The sequence below is a fragment of the Trematomus bernacchii genome, unplaced genomic scaffold, assembly GCF_902827165.1.
Source record: "Trematomus bernacchii unplaced genomic scaffold, fTreBer1.1, whole genome shotgun sequence".
NCBI classification, from domain to species: Eukaryota; Metazoa; Chordata; class Actinopteri; order Perciformes; family Nototheniidae; genus Trematomus; species Trematomus bernacchii.
The window spans coordinates 316994-337092 of NW_022987615.1; the positions used below are offsets into that span (position 1 = coordinate 316994).

At 43.5% G+C, this 20099-nt stretch overlaps 1 protein-coding gene across 3 annotated transcripts; it reads right to left on the reverse strand.

Moving 5' to 3' along the window:
• Positions 1–484: 484 nt before the first annotated feature.
• LOC117483841 (centromere protein O-like) lies at positions 485–19793 on the reverse strand. Of its 3 annotated transcripts, none has more exons than XM_034132173.1 (6): positions 19597–19793; positions 5998–6193; positions 3675–3831; positions 3226–3497; positions 2765–2942; positions 485–895 (listed from the first exon to the last, which is right to left on the reverse strand). In XM_034132173.1, the coding sequence occupies exons 1-6, from the start codon at positions 19791–19793 to the stop codon at positions 795–797; spliced, it is 1101 nt and encodes a 366-aa protein (XP_033988064.1). In that variant the 3' UTR covers positions 485–794. The 3 variants fall into 3 exon arrangements, with proteins under 3 accessions (XP_033988064.1, XP_033988063.1, XP_033988066.1); XM_034132172.1 differs by having other exon boundaries at positions 3675–3825; positions 5992–6193; XM_034132175.1 differs by lacking the exon at positions 19597–19793 and adding an exon at positions 9602–9774 and having other exon boundaries at positions 486–895; positions 3675–3827; positions 6044–6193.
• Between the last annotated feature and the right edge of the window lie 306 nt (positions 19794–20099).

A 20099-nucleotide genomic window follows, 5' to 3' on the forward strand; every position in this document is an offset into this window, starting at 1 on the left:
CTGACGACAATAATGTGGACATCGTCACTTTGTTGAGAATCAACAGAAAGCTCCATGTGGAGAAAGAGGAGAAGGATCTGGAGAACGCCCGCCTGCGAGAGGAGAACCGGACGCTGAAGCTACGATGTGGGGTGGAGGAGGAGGAGGGGGAGGAGGAGGAAGAGGTGGGGGCTGTGCAGGTGGAGGTGGTGGAGGAGGAGGCTGTGCAGGTGGAGGAGCCGACGAGCACACCGCGGCGGTTGAATTGGTTCAACGCCTTCTTCAACCGCCGCCGTCAGAACATCCCCGAGTACATAGTCTTCTTGACTTACTTAAAAAGTGAAGAAGACTCAGCAGCTCTGATATCAGCTGATCACTGAGAACCAATAGATTTAGACATCAAGCCCAGATACCATCAGAAAGAGCTGCAAGGTAAAGAGGGGAAATAATCTAAATAAAGCTTAAATATAAACAGATATAACATGTTTTATGGATGTTTAATAATAGGTTGTTGCAGTTACAATTTAAACAATCATTGTACAAAACAGAAAATAGTTCTGGTATTTCAACAACAAAGTTCTGATATTATGAGATTTCTATGGAGCCTGGTATCTTTAAAAAAAAGCATAGATAACAACAAGGTCAAGAGGGGAAATATTCTAAATAAAGTTTAAATATAAACGTGTTTTATGTGACTGCAGCTCGTCCACAGGAGTCATATAACTTAGCTGCTGTTTTCTGCTAATATCCCTCACTTCTAAAAACCAGAACTGTGCATTTTAAATGTGGAAATGTTCATTATGTCTCTGATTAAACTACAGGATGTTTCCCATGTTCCTCATGGTGCTCAGAGCTTTGTGCAGCGGGGTCTCCAGGAGGGTCTTCTTCCACTCCGGAAAATCAGGAAGAGCCTTATCTGCAGAAAACACAAATATATAAATGCATAATAATCACATTTATAAAGGAGGGAATATTCTACATACAGCGTGTCATCTCTGTTTGTCTCCAGTCATACATTTAGTATTTTATTATTGCACGAGTAAGAGTGCTCTAATGCTAAATATATAAAAGTATAATAGACATTTTTCTGGATTAATTTAAATGATTTTGTTGGTTAAAGAATCCTGCAGATATATCACATTTCCTAGGATTTAGAAAAGAAAAGGCTCGACAAAAACTACTAATATTATCAAAACTAATGCCAATAGATTTTGCATCAATGCACTAACTCAGGGGTTTTCAAAGTATGGGAAGGTGAGCCTCCCCTCAGAGAACATAAGAACAGCCGCGCCGGGGCAGGGGCATTCAATTGCATTTCAAAGAGGTCCAGTGAGAGAACATGTCATTAAATGCTCTGTTTTCGCTGTCTACCTCTCTCTTTTTTGAGCACGCCATTTGAAATTACTCCGACTGTTTCTCTCTTCTTGTCTCGTCTCTGTGTGTTTGAATTAGGGCTGCACGATTTTGGGAAAAAATCTAATTGCGATCTTTCTGACAAATATTGCGATTGCGATTCGATTTGCGATATTTGTTTTTAAGCGACCCAACGGAAGTTTATTGTAAAATGCGGCCATATCTCCGGCTAGGAAGGTCGCATCAACGTGCTCCCGTCTCTAGCACCCCCGCAGCCCGAGCTACGAGTGAAAGAACTAAACTTACATGAAACTTCCGTTGGGTTGCTTTAAAGTCAAGCTTCAGTTTCAGATTCACCCTGTAATAGAAACATGTGATGGAGCATTACTAACCTGACTCAGAAACCATCTAGGAAAGCTCCATTGGAAGCCATTTGGAAAAGGCAGGCACTTTCAAAAACACTTGGCAGGTGATTGGATCAATCTGTCTATCACCTACTATCATGGGCCACTTCTGATTGGTTAACAATGGCTGGTACATGTGGAGCACAGCACTTCTGATTGGTGTGGATGACTGACACACAAGAACAAAAAAAACGATTTGATAATTGAATCATTTAAAATCGCGATTTCGATTTAAAATCGATTAATCGTTCAGCCCTAGTTTGAATCTAATTCCGTCTAACAGTACAGAAAGCGGCGAGATGCATTTCCTTAGGAATCGACAAGCAGAACCAAAACTAACATTTATGGGCGAAAAACGTCACTTGTCCGTCGGACACGTCAATGGAAAGATGTATTTGTCCGATATTATAAATAACACGTCCCGGACGATCGGACGTGTGCTTTTTCGCACACTGAGCCGCTCGCATAAAGTTAGCTAGATTTCACTGTTTCTCGTTATTTTTTTCTCAGGCTGCGCCTCCCCTGAAGCTCTCTGGCGCCCCCTAAGGGAGGCTCGCCTCACACTTTGAAAACCGCTGCACTAACTGATTAACTCACAAATTGGGTCTTTAATGGACATTATTACGATATAAATCCTGCACATGTTGTACATTTACACTCCACACAACCTATATTTAAATCTGCACAGCTCTCCACGTTGAATTTATAGCATGTCATATTTTATTTTACTGTTCTCAATTTATAACATATTTATATTTTGAAATATTGTCTTTATTTTCCAATTTGGTATAATAGTCTTAAAAGTAGTTTTTAAAATATAATTTATTTTTGCTCAGAACATTTTTGAGAAAAGTGAAAATTCTGAGAAAGTGAAAATTCTGAGTCTTTAAAGTAGTTAAATATTACAATGTTTTGCTCACACCAAGCAAATTCCTCCTATGTGTAAACCTGCTTTTGTACTTTAACTCTGGTTCTGATCATTATGGGAACGTTCAGTTCCCATAATGATCATATTCGTAGTAAAGTACCGTCACACTGGAAGGAGACGCGTGTTGGGAGACTCCGGCTGGTGTCGCAGTAATGGAGCGAGCAGAGAACGACCTTCTTCTCCACAGGAAGCTCGAACATCAGGACCATTAACGAACACAGGACGATTAACGAACACAGGACGTTACTCTCCATCACCTTCACAGTCTCATGAAGCCTCTGAACAACAAACGGGAGGGGGAGAGAGAGAGAGAGAGAGAGAGAGAGACTGAGAGAGGGAGGAGGAGAGAGAGAGAGAATGAGGAGAGAGAGAGAGGGAGAGGAGACGAGAGAGAGAGATGAGAGAGACCGAGAGAGACAGAGACAGAGAGAGAGAGAGAGAGAGAGAGAGAGAGAGAGAGAGAGAGAGAGAGAGAGAGAGAGATTAAACTAACTGAACACAGTTACTCTCCATCACCTCCACAGACAATACCCTGCGTTTTAAAACTTTTAGGTGTGAGACCTTGAGGAGCTGCAGCTGCCTCTTCCTCGCTGTGAAGGCGTTCAGTTGGCGGCTCAGGGGGTCCAGCAGCGTCCGGATGTCGGTTTGAATCCGGCTCTGCTCGATGAGGAGGGTCAGCGGGATGAAGGGCGGGACGTCGTGACGGACGAGTCTCAGTGCCGGCTTCACGTCAAACTCCAGACTGAACGTCTCCAAATAAACGCCTTCAAACGCCGTCGCTATCGAGACACAAAGTCCTTTTCCCCGACGAGTCTTTGTGAAGTCGTACCCACCTGAGAGGCAAAAAGAGAGGGGTTTCAGTATAGAGAACATCTCAAATAATAATAAACTTTATTTATATAGCACCTTTCATGCTTAACGCAGTCCAAAAGAAAATCTAAATCCCCCCAAAAATGTAAATCTAAAACACAGTTTGGGGCCATAAATATTTAATAATAATAAAAGAGTACCGATGGTGTGAGCGTTCAGAAGGTCTTTCTGAGTGTGCCGAGCCATCAGTCGCAAAACATCTGAGTTCTCAGAGTCTTCCTCCATTTCTTCCTCATCTTCTTCATCGTCATCATGCCGTTTGTCCAGAGACGCCCTCAGAGTCAGGAGATCCTGAACATCAGCAGGAGAGGACTCTTTAAAGTAGAGACACTACATACTGATATACACCTGAACATCAGCAGGAGAGGACTCTTTAAAGTAGAGACACTACATACTGATATACACCTGAACATCAGCAGGAGAGGACTCTTTAAAGTAGAGACACTACATACTGATATACACCTGAACATCAGCAGGAGAGGACTCTTTAAAGTAGAGACACTACATACTGATATACACCTGAACATCAGCAGGAGAGGACTCTTTAAAGTAGAGACACTACATACTGATATACACCTGAACATCAGCAGGAGAGGACTCTTTAAAGTAGAGACACTACATACTGATATACACCTGAACATCAGCAGGAGAGGACTCTTTAAAGTAGAGACACTACATACTGATATACACCTGAACATCAGCAGGAGAGGACTCTTTAAAGTAGAGACACTACATACTGATATACACCTGAACATCAGCAGGAGAGGACTCTTTAAAGTAGAGACACTACATACTGATATACACCTGAACATCAGCAGGAGAGGACTCTTCAAAGTAGAGACACTACATACTGATATACACCTGAACATCAGCAGGAGAGGACTCTTTAAAGTAGAGACACTACATACTGATATACACCTGAACATCAGCAGGAGAGGACTCTTTAAAGTAGAGACACTACATACTGAAATACACCTGAACATCAGCAGGAGAGGACTCTTTAAAGTAGAGACACTACATACTGAAATACACCTGAACATCAGCAGGAGAGGACTCTTTAAAGTAGAGACACTACATACTGAAATACACCTGAACATCAGCAGGAGAGGACTCTTTAAAGTAGAGACACTACATACTGATATACACCTGAACATCAGCAGGAGAGGACTCTTTAAAGTAGAGACACTACATACTGATATACACCTGAACATCAGCAGGAGAGGACTCTTTAAAGTAGAGACACTACATACTGATATACACCTGAACATCAGCAGGAGAGGACTCTTTAAAGTAGAGACACTACATACTGATATACACCTGAACATCAGCAGGAGAGGACTCTTTAAAGTAGAGACACTACATACTGATATACACCTGAACATCAGCAGGAGAGGACTCTTTAAAGTAGAGATATTACATACTGATATACACCTGAACATCAGCAGGAGAGGACTCTTTAAAGTAGATACACTACATACTGATATACACCTGAACATCAGCAGGAGAGGACTCTTTAAAGTAGAGACACTACATACTGATATACACCTGAACATCAGCAGGAGAGGACTCTTTAAAGTAGAGATATTACATACTGATATACACCTGAACATCAGCAGGAGAGGACTCTTTAAAGTAGATACACTACATACTGATATACACCTGAACATCAGCAGGAGAGGACTCTTTAAAGTAGAGACACTACATACTGATATACACCTGAACATCAGCAGGAGAGGACTCTTTAAAGTAGAGATATTACATACTGATATACACCTGAACATCAGCAGGAGAGGACTCTTTAAAGTAGAGACACTACATACTGATATACACCTGAACATCAGCAGGAGAGGACTCTTTAAAGTAGAGACACTACATACTGATATACACCTGAACATCAGCAGGAGAGGACTCTTTAAAGTAGAGACACTACATACTGATATACACCTGAGCATCAGCAGGAGAGGACTCTTTAAAGTAGAGACACTACATACTGATATACACCTGAACATCAGCAGGAGAGGACTCTTTAAAGTAGAGACACTACATACTGATATACTCCTGAACATCAGCAGGAGAGGACTCTTTAAAGTAGAGACACTACATACTGATATACACCTGAACATCAGCAGGAGAGGACTCTTTAAAGTAGAGACACTACATACTGATATACACCTGAACATCAGCAGGAGAGGACTCTTTAAAGTAGAGATATTACATACTGATATACACCTGAACATCAGCAGGAGAGGACTCTTTAAAGTAGAGACACTACATACTGATATACACCTGAACATCAGCAGGAGAGGACTCTTTAAAGTAGAGACACTACATACTGATATACACCTGAACATCAGCAGGAGAGGACTCTTTAAAGTAGAGATATTACATACTGATATACACCTGAACATCAGCAGGAGAGGACTCTTTAAAGTAGATACACTACATACTGATATACACCTGAACATCAGCAGGAGAGGACTCTTTGAAAGATGTAAAGTCATATATGTTGTGTGTGTCTGTATCTCTGCTTCGAGCTGCTCTTTCTGTCTCCTCAGAGCAGCAGTCTTCTCCTGAAGCTCCTTCACTCGACTCGGTTGCTGTCGCTGAGTTGTCCGACTCCTCACCTGAACCTCCAGCAGACTCAGGTGACTCAGAATACCTGAGGGGGAACAAACAGAAACCCTACCATTAGATAAAAGTAGAAGTACTCAGATCTTGTACTTGAGTAAAAGTAGAAGTACTCAGATATTGTACTTGAGTAAAAGTAGAAGTACTCAGATCTACTTGAGTAAAAGTAGAAGTACTCAGATCTTGTACTTCAGTAAAAGTAGAAGTACTCAGATCTTGTACTTGAGTAAAAGTACCAGGGTGTAGGAATACTCTGTTTCAGTAAAAGTCCTGCATTCAAAATGTTCCTCAAGTAAAAGTATAAAAGTATTCTCATCAAAATATAGTTGAAGTAGCGACAGTAAAAGTAGTCATTGTGCAGATTGGTCCATTTCAGAATAATATATATGATATGTTTTATAATGATTGATCATGAAAGTGTTCTCAAAGCTGGTAAAGGTGCAGCTCGTTTGAACGACTTTGTATACTGCAGGGTAGCTTGTGAATTTACTCCAGGTGGAACTAAAGTCTGATTTAACACTTGATTATATTTCACATCATTCATCCACATCTGTGAAGGAACTAAAGGTATTAAATACATGTAGTGGAGTAAAAGTACACAGTTTACCTCTGAACTGTAGAGTAGTAGAAGTACAAAGTAGCATAAAATGCGACTGGTTTTACATCAATTTAAACAATTACATTTAACCACTCAAACTTCACACAATAGCCAAGATTTTCCTCATAACTTTGAGTTTGTATCTTGTAAACATACCCCTTAAATTACAGAGATGATGCACGTTGTTTTTTGGAAATGTGTGACTGGTTTTACGTACATTTTAAACAATTACATTTAAGAGAATAACCCATTTCTTTCTGTTAATTTGTGACTTCTTTTCATAAATGAAACACTAACATCAGCAGGAGAGGACTGTAAGTAACTAAAGGTATTAAATAACTGTAGTGGAGTAGAAGTAAACATTAGCATAACATGTAAATATTCAAGTTAAGTATAAGTACCTCAAAAGTACATGAGTAAATGTACTTAGTTACTTTACACCACTGGGTTTCTCTGACATTAAGTACTCGGTGATAATAGGCACAATATAATCCCGATTAGTGTTTTTTATAGTCAAAATAATCCGATCATTGTGCTTTTTAAAATGTATTATTATAATATGAGTTGTGTACTTTCAGGCAATATTCCCAATAATGACAATATCAACACCACATTCATACCTGCCAACCCTACCGATTTGGGCGGTAGTCTACCGCTTTTGACATGTTTCTACCGCCTACCGATTTAGCTGACTCTCCCTACCGATTTTCAATCTTCCCAAACTATAACAAATAAAAATGACACTACATAGACACTGGACTCGACTTTTGGCGGACACCGTTTGCAGCGTGTCTGTGATCCCATCATACAAACAGTCCTCTGTGTTTCAGTCGATCGCGAGATGTGTCTAAAAATAGAACAACAATATTCTGTTTTATCGTTAATGTCCTATAACATAATCTTCCTGTGCCAGAATAATGCACTTGAACGCATCAAAGCTTTGTGATTGGCGTGACCCCATGTATCGGGGCGTGGCTGGTGGGCAGTGGGCAATAGTTTGCTGTGCAGTCCGCACACACAAGACCACAATTATGGCAAAAGCAAAAGAGCCCCAAATATATAATTTTCACTCCGAGTGGGAGGATGATTATTTTTGTATCTATTCCAATTCAAAGTCCATCTGTCTCATCTGCAATGCGAGCGTGGCTTTATCGAAGAAGGGTAATTTAGGAGCGGCATTTCAAAACAGTGCACAAACGCTACGAGACGGAATTCCCTCCTAATTCTGCCCTACGCTCCCAAAAGGTGAGGGACCTGAAAGGACAGCTGAATGCACAGCAGTCCATTTTCACCAGGCCCAACAACAAGAGCAAGGCTGCTACCATAGCATCTTATCGTGTCAGTCACGTTCTTGCGAAACACATGAAGTCTGTCAAAGACGGCGAAGTTGTGAAAGAAGCATTCCTGGAGGCTGCCGACGCGCTTTTTGGAGACAGTAAAAATAACAGTAGCATTTCAACAGGCATTTAATAAAAACTCAAGTTAGATACCGTTATTAATCAGCTGTACGTTTTAGTTTGTTTGAACTTATTCATTATAATGATTGTACAAAATGGTATAAGAATGCAAACTTTAAGATCTGTTCTGTTTAAATTGATTATAGTCTATTATCAATTCAGGTTAAGAAACTAGTGTTGCTTGCATCCTATTTTAAAGGCATTTATTTTTATACTCTACTAAAATGCAACAAAAAGGGTTTGATTCTATTAATTTTGTCTTTTTTATTGCACTTTGGCAGCAGATTCCTGTGTAGCTTCAGATCTGAGTTGTCTTATTAGTAAAACTAATTTATACTTTTGTAGCAACACTATTTTTATATAATGGCAAAGAAAGGGTTCAGAGTCTTTTCTTTTTCTCCTGTGTCATATGTGGCAGCACTGTTAAATGTTTCTTGAAAACATTACCCACTGTAGTTTGTGACGTGTGAATAAACTCCAACTCTGTATCAACAACACTGTTGTGTAACTTCAGTTAAATACTTGTATGTGTGTAGATTAGAAAGAGGTAAGATAAAGGATCTGCAGTATTTTATGAAGTATTAATCGTACAAAGGTCAGTTTTATACAAGTAGAAGTGTGTATTTACCTGGTTGTAGGCTGTCAGTAATGGCTACACCTCTCTATTTGGACTGGTAGATCTCGGCAGACTGGCCACTTTAAAAGTAGCTCTCGGTTCAAAAAAGGTTGGGCACCCCTGATCTACAATGTCAAGGTTCAAGGTTCTTTATTGTCAAACTAACATAGCTACAGAGTAATTATGTTGTTGAAAATCTTATGTCACAGGCTTCTCCAACAATGCAACTGAAAGAGGACCAGAAACACATTAAAAATATAATAAAATGTGGAGACTTTGGGATATTTATCTCCCATTCTTTTACTTTTCTGGCATTTTACAGACCAAACATGTCGTTGATGTCACTGTTTACCAAACTACCACTTTTTCTGAAAAATGCATAAAATGATGCAATATATGTTAAATACATGGTTTATACATGTAATTACTGTGGTTCCATTTCTTCTGATTACCTAATTTGGGCGTGCACATTTGCCGCGCGCAAACCTACCTCTTTTGGATTTGGAAAGGTTGGCATGTATGCACATTAGGACATAATACATGTATAGATAGCTGGGCTGTAAGGATCATTAAACAACATAGAAAGAACATGACAGGAAGGTTAACTCTCACAAAACCGAAATAAATAAATGATATTTAAACTCAAAGACTTGTAGGGACAAGTTTAGCTTCAGTTAGCATTAAAGCTAACGAAGCATCACAACAAACTATAACAGTTAGCTTAGCAGCCAGCTAACTATCCGTACTGACACACACACTCTCCTTTACCTTTAGTAGAAGCTCCCTCCATGTTCCTCACGTGTTTTCCTTTATTTTCGGTCTGTTTTAGAGTTAAATAAAGTCACCGCTCAGATGTAAATATTAGCTTCCTCGAGTTTCAAAATAGAACTCCTTTCTTGTTCTTCGGGTTCCCGGCGGTTAGGAGTGTAATGGCGCATCGCCGCCACCTGTCGGCTCCAGAGGGAATATAATAATGATATAATTATTAAATTAATATAAATAAAATAACACCTCAAATCCTGTAAAACAACATGAACATTTTCTACTTTTTTAATGCTCTTTTATTTCTATTTGAGATGTTTACATTTTGGATTGTTTATTTCTAGTCTTTTAATTTCTCTAATGTGCAACGCCATGTATTTTTATGCTGCTGCAATGCAAACATTTCCCAGATTGGGATCAATAAAGTACTTCTTATCTTATCTTATCTTATCCTATTTTTATCTTAAACCCCCCAATAGAGAGGCGAAGTCCCGCCCATCTACTTCCACTCCATGGGACCTTATTTCGGAAAAATTATGTATTGAAGTCAATGGGGAGAGAAAACGTATCTTTCGATCCCGTTTGAATTGTGTCGTGAATTACACATATGATGTTTGTCAATCTTAAAAATAATTTCCATGTCAAAAAAGTCAGAGTTTGTCGTAAAACTGTTGAAATATAAGACTATGAAAAATATGCAACTAGAAAAACTACAAATCCCAGAGTCGCGTAAGTGATGTCATAGTTGTTTTCCTCCACTAAATATAAGAGATAGCTAAGATAACTTTAACAATATGCCTGTGTGCTTTGTACCAGGCTGTAATCATACCAGCAATGGGTCTTACTCGTTCTTTCGCTTCCCGTCTGATGAAAGGACCAGAGTGGCTGGATCAAGTTAGCTAGTAGCAAGCACGTTAGTTAGCATTACAGCCGGCTTAGCCTTGTCATTTATATTAGCCTTAACATGAAGTAACACCAAAGTGTTAAACAGTAGAGTAGTAGTCATATTTCGTGAACCCTTTGAAGAGTACTGTCACACCGGTGTGATCATTCTATAATACACCTTTAAGCCCGGATGCCCCCGAGGGAGACATGCTAACGCTACATTAGCATCGGTGATCTTTTCTACTTCATGCTATCTGCACAAATGGTTAACATTGAACATTAAAAAGATCCGGCAGTTCAGGGAGAATCGAAGGAAGGCAGGCAGGCAGGCAGCTTTGCATGACATTCTTCTGGACGTGTTTCATTGTGGTGATAGTGAGGGTAGTCAATCCCTTGTTTGGCAAGCCAGTAGTGACGGCCATCTTGGTGACGTGGGTTGTTATGCGAGACCAGAGATGTAGTTCATTGAGCGGTTTCACACAAAAAATGTGTTACTTCACAGTTTTACGGCAAAATATTTTTTTTTAAATTGACAAACATAATATGTGTAATTCGTGGCACAATTCAAACGGGATCGAAAGATAATCTTTCTCTCTCCATTGACTTCAATACATCATTTTTCCGAAATAAGGTCTCATGGAGGTCCACCAGAAGGGGAGGGACTTCGCCTCTCTATTAAGAAATATAACACTGTTCTCTATAGCTGCGTTCACACCGGAGGCGATGCGATGTTTGAGGCGATTGAAGGGGGCCGCGACAAACGCTCAAGTTCAATTTTTTCAACTCAAGCGTCATATTCGCGTGACGCGATCTCGCGGTAGCCAATCAGCGGTGAGGATCTCAGCCTGCCGTCACTGACGTTCAACCAGAAAACATCAGCCGTTAGCTGTTAGCAGTTAGCACACAGAGCTCACAGCTCCTCATATCTGTTCAGAAACTGGACAAAAGTTAAATAAGTACAAACCACAGACTGTCTGTGTCATGGCGAATACAGTCGCTGCTTTATTTCTGTCTGTAGGCCGTTGTTGTGAGTGTGGACGGAGCATATACAACGTTAGCTTAGCCTGGTCGATCCGATCTTCATTCAGAAAACAAGCATTTTAAAAGGTTTTTTTGCCTGCCGTCTGTCTGCAGACTTGTCAAAGCATTAATTCATGGTTTTTACTAACCCGTATCAGTATGTTATTACTTCGGCATCATTTTGAAACGTGTATTATAATTAAATCACGGTAAAATATGTTAATTGTGTTGTAGTTGTAGCCCCCGAGCCAGCGCGTCTTGTTTGAATGGTGCTAGTAAACACAGCTGACAGTCCAAAGTGGACTATGGCAAAGAAAAGCACAATAGCTGCAAAATTACACTGATAAAACAAATGAGAACATATTGTATATCAAGGCAAATATTATTTGAACCAGCTCATGGTTTGAAATGTCAAACATTGAAAGGCAAAAGTATTATTAAAACCATGTACTACATCATCACCTTGGTCCCATCATATACTCTGGGAAGAGAATATCTACTGTGCTTGAAAACTGGATCACATCATCATGTGAGGTTGACTTTGTGACCTGGAGAACATTTCAGCTGCAACATTAGCTCGTTGATAAGCTTGGGATATGAGATATTTTTGTAGCCAGTCGTGGTAAAGGCATTTGTGCTATTGTACAGATGAAGCATCTTATTTTGGACAGTTTAAAATGCGAGGGTCGTGATCGGTTCGTGCACGTTCCGTGATTGTTACGATCTGTCTGTGTTGGGTTTTGTCTTGTCTTTTTCTGTCTTTGGTTTCCTGTTTTGTTTTGAAAAGTGTTCACCCCTGTCCTGCCTGATTGCCCGATTGTGTTCACCTGGTGCCCCTGTGTTTTCTCCTCCCTCCTCACCTGTGTCTTGTTTGTGTGATTGGTCTTGTGTGTATTTTAGTTCTGGTTTTTCTGTCTGTCATTGTTGGTTCATTGTTGGTATTTGACTGTGTGTCACAGGGTAGTGTTCTGTGTTCTACTTCGTACCTTGAAATAAAGGAATATTCTTGGAGATCTGCATTTGGGTCCTGCCTGCTACTCAACCCTGACAGAATGAACCAACCAGAAATGGGCCCAGCAGATCCATTTGAGGTGGAATTACAACATTTTACCTTTTCTTTGGCTTGCTGCTATAGTAGGTGGAGGGGAGCGTCCAGTGTTCAGCAGAGAGAGGCTGCTCTGGCAGAGGCTCACCAGGTGGCAACAGGGGATCCATCTCTAGTTAAGTTCTTACCTGACTGGATTTTGGATTTCCTCTCGACGTGTGATTCCCGGCCTGCTAGCCCCAGGCATGCTAGCCCCCTGCCTCCCAACTCCCAACCTAACACCATACATCTCGGTGTGTTCCGTCTGAAGTCAACCCCTGCTTCTTCCCCATTTCCTGCTCCTGTCCAGGAGCCGTTCGCGGGCACTCATCTGGCTTTTGGAGGTCCACGGAGCCTCCAAAAGGCTCCTAGGAGAAGGAGTCGCAAGTCCAGGCTAGCAGCCCGACCCCCAGAAGCCATGCTTTGGGCTCCAGTACAGGCCCCAGCAGCCATGGTTCCGTCTCCAGAACCGGCCCACACAGCCATGGTTCGAGCCCCAGTTCTGGCCCCAACAGCCATGGTTCCGGCTCCAGAACCGGCCCATGCAGCCATGGTTCCAGCCCCAGTTCTGGCCCCGGCAGCCATGGTTCCGCCCTCTGTTCCGTTCCAGCACGCCATTTCTCAGGAACATGAGCAGGCGTGGCGAGACTTTGAGGAAAGCCAGCGGTCCTTGGCTCTATGCTTCCCGGGCCTCGCTGCTCGGGTCTCGACTTTGACGTCTTCTGCTGCATTTCCTGCCTCCTCCAGTCCACCTGTGGATTCCACTCCAGCCCCTCGTGTCCTGTCGGTGGTCCGGCCGACTCCAGCACCTTGTGTCCTGTCGGTGGTCCGGCCGACTCCAGCACCTCGTGTCCTGTCGGTGGTCCGGCCGACTCCAGCACCCCGTGTTTTGTCAGTGGTTCGGCCCACTCCAGCCCCTCGTGTCCTGTCGGTGGTCCGGCCGACTCCAGCACCCCGTCTCCTGTTGGCTCTCCGGCCGACGCCAGCCCCCCGTGTCCTGTTGGCTCTACGGCCGACGCCTACCCCATGTCCTGTACCGTTGGAGGTCCCGCCGACTACTCTCCTGCCGGGGGTCTTGCCAACCTATGTCCTGTGATGTTGGAGGTCCCGCCGACTACTCTCCTGCCGGGGGTCTTGCCAACTCCATGTCCTGTCCCGCCGACTGCTCTTCTGCCGGGGGTCTTGCCAATCCTATGTCCTGTCCCGTTGGGGGTCCCGCAGACAACTCTCCTGCCGGGGGTCTTGCCAACTCCATGTCCTGTTCCGTTGGGGATCTCGCCGACTACTCTCCTGCCGGGGGTCCTGCCAACCCTATGTCCTGTGCTGTTGGAGGTCCCGCCGACTACTCTCCTGCCGGGGGTCTTGCCAACTCCGTGTCCTGTCCCATTGGGGGTCCCGCCGACTACTCTTCTGCCGGGGGTCTTGCCAATCCTATGTCCTGTCCCGTTGGGGGTCCCGCAGACAACTCTTCTGCCGGGGGTCTTGCCAACTCCATGTCCTGTTCCGTTGGGGATCTCGCCGACTACTCTTCTGCCGGGGGTCTTGCCAACCCTATGTCCTGTGATGTTGGAGGTCCCGCCGACTACTCTCCTGCCGGGGGTCCTGCCAACCCTATGTCCTGTGCTGTTGGAGGTCCCGCCGACTACTCTCCTGCCGGGGGTCTTGCCAACTCCATGTCCTGTTCCGTTGGGGATCCCGCCGACTACTCTCCTGCCGGGGGTCCTGCCAACCCTATGTCCTGTGCTGTTGGAGGTCCCGCCGACTACTCTCCTGCCGGGGGTCTTGCCAACTCCATGTCCTGTCCCGTTGGGGGTCCCGCCGACAACTCTCCTGCCGAGGGTCCTGCCAACTCCACGTCCAGTATCGTTGGAGATCCTGCTAACACCTGTTCCGCTGTGGGCCCTGCCAACCCCAGATTCTGTCCTGTTGGGGGTCCCGCCGACTGCTGCTCCGCCGGGTTTCCTGTCGACACCTGTTCCGCTGTGGGTCCTGCCAACCCCATGTCCTGTCCTGTTGGGGGCCCCGCCGACACCAGATCCTGTCCTGTTGGGGGTCCCGCCGACACCTGTCCCGCCGGGGGTCCTGCCAACTCTGTGTCCTGTTCCGTTGGGGGTCCAGTCGACACCAGCCCTTGCTCCATCCGGGGTCCCATTGACACCAGCCCTTGTCATGTTCAGGATCCCGTCTACGCCTGTCCCGTCGGCTCCGGTTCCTGTCCGGCCGATACTGGGTCTTGCCCGGCCTCCGGAGCTGTCCCGTCGGGGCCTTCCTGCCCGGCCTCCGGAGTTGTCCCGTCGGCGCCTTCCTGCCCGGCCTCCGGAGCTGTCCCGTCGGCGCCTTCCTGCCCGGCCTCCGGAGCTGTCCCGTCGGCGCCTTCCTGCCCGGCCTCCGGAGCTGTCCCGTCGGCGCCTTCCTGCCCGGCCTCCAGAGTTGTCCCGTCGGCGCCTTCCTGCCCGGCCTCCGGAGCTGTCCCGTCAGCGCCTTCCTGCCCGTCCTCCGGAGCTGTCCCGTAGACGCCTTCTTGTTCGCCCTCGAGCCCGGCCCCCTGAGTGCCGCGGTCTTCGCCCTCGAGCCCGGCCTCCTGAGTTCCCCAGCCGTGGTCTTCGCCCTCGAGCCCGGCCCCCTGACTCTCCCAACCACTGCCTTCGCTCTCATGCCTGGGTCCCCGAGTTCGCCCGCTGTGGCCTTCGCCCCTTTTTGGACTCTGCCTTGCTCCCGGGCCGTCCGCCCGGGACCCCTTCCGGGCCCGTCCTCCGGACCCCCTCCACCCACCCTGTTGGTCCTGGTTGTGCGTCCCTCCTCCAGACCCCCTCCACCCACCCTGTTGGTCCTGGTTGTGCGTCCCTCCTCCAGACCCCCTCCACCCACCCTGCTGGAATGTTTTGGACTTTTTGGGACTTTTTGGGACGTCTGGGATCCGTCCCTTGAGGGGGGGGGGTACTGTTACGATCTGTCTGTGTTGGGTTTTGTCTTGTCTTTTTCTGTCTTTGGTTTCCTGTTTTGTTTTGAAAAGTGTTCACCCCTGTCCTGCCTGATTGCCCGATTGTGTTCACCTGGTGCCCCTGTGTTTTCTCCTCCCTCCTCACCTGTGTCTTGTTTGTGTGATTGGTCTTGTGTGTATTTTAGTTCTGGTTTTTCTGTCTGTCATTGTTGGTTCATTGTTGGTATTTGACTGTGTGTCACAGGGTAGTGTTCTGTGTTCTACTTCGTACCTTGAAATAAAGGAATATTCTTGGAGATCTGCATTTGGGTCCTGCCTGCTACTCAACCCTGACAGTGATGGCCGGCCGGTCCCCAGTCTGACTTGATACCGCCCCCGTGATAGATAAATAAATTTAATTATTGTGAAGCCAGCTGCAATGGATCATTGATCCACCAGGGGGTGCAGTGGGGTTCCACACTGGAGTCATGTGTGGAGTCTTGTACAGTATGTCTGGTACTAATGTATAGCGGATCTTTGTTAAGATCCATATGTCACGGATAGGATCATAGTCTGTGCTAAATAAGACATGTAATCATTTACAAAACATCACCATGTTGTTATTTAACAAAATAATGTTGTTTAGTCGAAAAAAACGAACAGCAGCCGGCTCTCGATTTTTAATCCTAATTTAATCGTTTATGTTCGCCGAATTGTCACGACCTCGCTGTTTCATTCTAACATAACGCTCCAAATATGACTGTTTCCACTCGGACTTCAATACAGCAACACCATTGTTTGGTTTCCATGGTAGCGTGTCTCTTTAGTAGCGTGCACTCCTTTCCTGTAAATTACAGGTCCAGCCAGGCAAAACAGTAATATGAACGTTAGTTTTTAACTTAAATGATCAAATAAAGTCAAAATGTCAGTGTTTACAAACATTGACCATACCGTTCACCAGCCCCCACCCCACTATGTTGAGTATAGCCTACTCTTTGTTTAAAACGAATTGGCCATCGGAATGTGTGTGTCCCAACCCCCCCCCTGTGATATCTCTTCTCCAGCAGTCTGTAGTTTGTGTTCGCAGATCATCACCCTTAGCTATTTCAATTACCTCTCAAACAACCTAAACTAGTTATAAATGTTTATTTTAAATAAAGTATGTTTCTTCACATGTTAGGTCTATATTGAAGGTTCATTGAAAGTAAAGCTTACTTTGGTTCTTGTGCTCTAGTTCTTCAAGGAATCTTACTGAGAATGTTGTTTCCTCTGACTGCTTATGCCAAAAGCAACGACAAATTATCTGTTTTAAATACCTTTTTAGACCGTAAACTTTAGAATGAAATGTAATACCGGTTAGTTTTTTGTGTTCATACTGACAGAAGAAGAAATAAATTAAGTATGAATGAGAATAAGACTTATGTAATGTATTGACATTTGATCAGTATAAATGTATTACTAACTTTATCCACTGTGGTACCGAAGCTTGGATCACCGCCAAAGACATGGCCGAGGGCAGCTGGCAGCTTTCAATATTTTTCATGTGCGATTCTAACGCTTTCAGAAAGTGAAACATACAGCATCATTTGAGAAAAATAAATCAAAATAAGCGTTATAAATGAACCCTGACTACTTGTGTTTAGGACTCACTGTATTTTGGTACTCTCTAGGTCTGTGGGCCAAATCCGGCCCCCGACTTCATTTGATTTGGCCCGCAAGAGCTTCAAAACATATAATATGTTTATTATACGGTTTCATGCCACTTTACAGAAGCACAATGTCAATAAACTACATGTACCACAATGCATCTTGTGACATGCGCACTGAAGAGACTTGCAATTATTTGAAATTATTTGCCCTAAACTTCTGCTCTCAGACATAGTTAATTATGAAGTTATTACCTTATCCGATAATAATCCAATGCAGAGGCAATAATGTAATATAAAACATTATTTATATATATAGTCTTAAAGTTACAACCGGCCCTTTGAGTGCAACCTTAATGCTGATGTGGCCCGCGATGAAATTGAGTTTGACACCCCCTGCTCTAGGTAATGGAAATGTGAACATGGAGGTGTAAAGATGCGGTTGCAGGTCAACACAAGACAACACATTAACTATTTAAATGGTCATAAGACATACACTGAGCACTTCCTTGGCATCAAGGTAATCACTAGAGAGAATACATTTGTGGAATAATAATCTTTTCTAATACTGTGGACATGAAATAGAAATTGAGGAGCTACATTCCTGGAATATGTGTACTGAGCTGTACTGTACTGTACCCAATATACAAGCTGTTAATAAACTTTTCAATCAATCAATCAATCAGTCATGCTTTGTTGCGAACACAACAGTGGGGAGCCTTTGTTGCAGTCGCCTCAAAAGACAGAAAAGAGGGAGCCATGCGCCAGTCTTTGAAGCTGTCACTCTCTTCTGTCAAAGACCATTGCAAGACTATTTATGTTTGGATTCTCACTTGAGGAATCTTAACCTGAGCCACAATAAATTGTCTATAAATAGATTCCCAACATCTCAGTTGTATTAAAAATGAATAAGGCCATCTTCACGAAAAGTTCAAAAGCAGCCCCTTGCCACTCTTGCCAGAAGTGAATCACAGTGATCTGCTATTTTAAAGTAAATTCAACACATATCGACCCTAAATATAGCATATATTAAGAACGAGAAAGTGTTAACATCGTTTTTTGTAAACATATGACCAATGTGCGAGGGTGATGACATCAGAGCATCGTCCTATGGGCTTAGCCCCGGACAGGTACAACAGGTATTCACTCAGAGGGGGGTAGTTTCATTTACATGTCAAAAAGCAACATACAGTAGGCGGGTGGGGGATGGTGAACGTTTACATTTCTCTACAGAATACATTTAATTTAAGGGGAGCAGTTACTGAGAAGTATATAAGGAGAACTGCTACCAATGGTGGACTATTTAGTTTATTAAGAAATACATATTTGTAGCTTTTTTTTAATCTGCAGTAGGAAATGCAGAGAGTAGCGACAGGGCTGGTCCAACCTGATCTGTAAAGTGATCTAACTAAGTGCTATTCATTTTCTTGACGGGGAAGTGCAGTGTAAATGGGGGGCTTATATGCATTTGAAAAGCAATATAAATCACACAGTTCGTATACAATAGGCATTAAAAGCACCATCGATAACCATTGCCCTTCTCCTATTCAAACCAAAAGAGAAAATGCAGATATTACACTCTGAAAAGAAAGGGTAGAAATATCTGTACTCTTAGTGCCAAGTAGCTAAGCTATTCATTCGCAGAAATGTAAAGTGATCTATCTAAGTTCTATTCATATTCTTGACGGGAAGAGTTAGTATACAATAGAGTTAGAGTTAGTATACTTTAAAAGCCTTCTCCAAATCAAACCAAGATATCTTTTATTTTTATTTAAAATAAACATTTATAACTAGTTTAGGTTGTTTGAGAGGTACAGCTACCATTCTTTAATTAGATGTTTGATAAGTGCAGATCACATAGTAAAACACGTACACAGATACATTATTTTGTATTTTTATTAAATTCGACAATGTCAATTTCACTTTCCACTTTGTCCACCGTTGTTTTTCACAACCAATGGCAGAACTTTATTGAGGCCTGTAATTAGTCAACTACAGGTCTCTTGGGTCAGTCTTTTTCTTCCAAAAAGCTTGTGACAAGATGTTATTGCTCTTGGGGCATTAAAAACAAGATTTTAACTTTAGTTTTTTATATAATATCTGCATTTTCTATTGTGAAAAACTAAGTCTTAGTTATTTAATATATAGCGCCATCTCCAGGTTAAACCCTGAAATTGGAGAATAGTGGGAGGGCCTAACATTCCTGGATACTGGTCTTTGGCAGGTCTTAGGCAGGTAACTGGCTGGCAGTAGGCAGGAAGCTGTATGCTGGCGTCCAAAATAAGAGGCTCCATCTGTATGCATTATTTGATCCAACATTTCTACAGGCATGGCAGAATATGGCACTATTTTCACATGAATATTCTAGCCATAGTCTATTTTTATACCACGAGCTACAAAATGACGCCTTCCCCCACTGTACAGGCGGGTACTTGTTTAGATATACCTGGGCAGGCTCTGTTTTGCCGAGGTCCCCTGGCACCCGCGGGCCTCCGAGGGGTGGCGTTGTTTCGGGCGACGAAGACTGCTGCTCCGGGGGCGGCGAGTCGGGCGGTAGTAACCTAGTGTCCACGACGGAGGGTTACGTGATGTCCCCATCCAACCTTTTGCTATTGTCTGCAGTAGATGCAGTGTTGCTGGCATTTAGTGATGGTTGCTTTAACCATTTTCGTATATCTGTGATCATCTACAGATGTGTGTCCCTGCTGTGGAAGCACTTTGGAAATGATGCTCGCACAGCGGCGCAGGTCACGCGCACCTGACACAATTTGTTTTATATTGTATAATATTTTTCGATCCCTTCTCTTTTTTGAATAGAGGGTGCATAACATTCAACTGAGGGTGCAATGCATGCCTATGCACCCCCGTAGAACCGGGCCTGGCTCAGTACTTTAACTTCCTGTGTTTTTGGGATCAATAAAGTATTTTTTATTGATGTTTACATTTCTT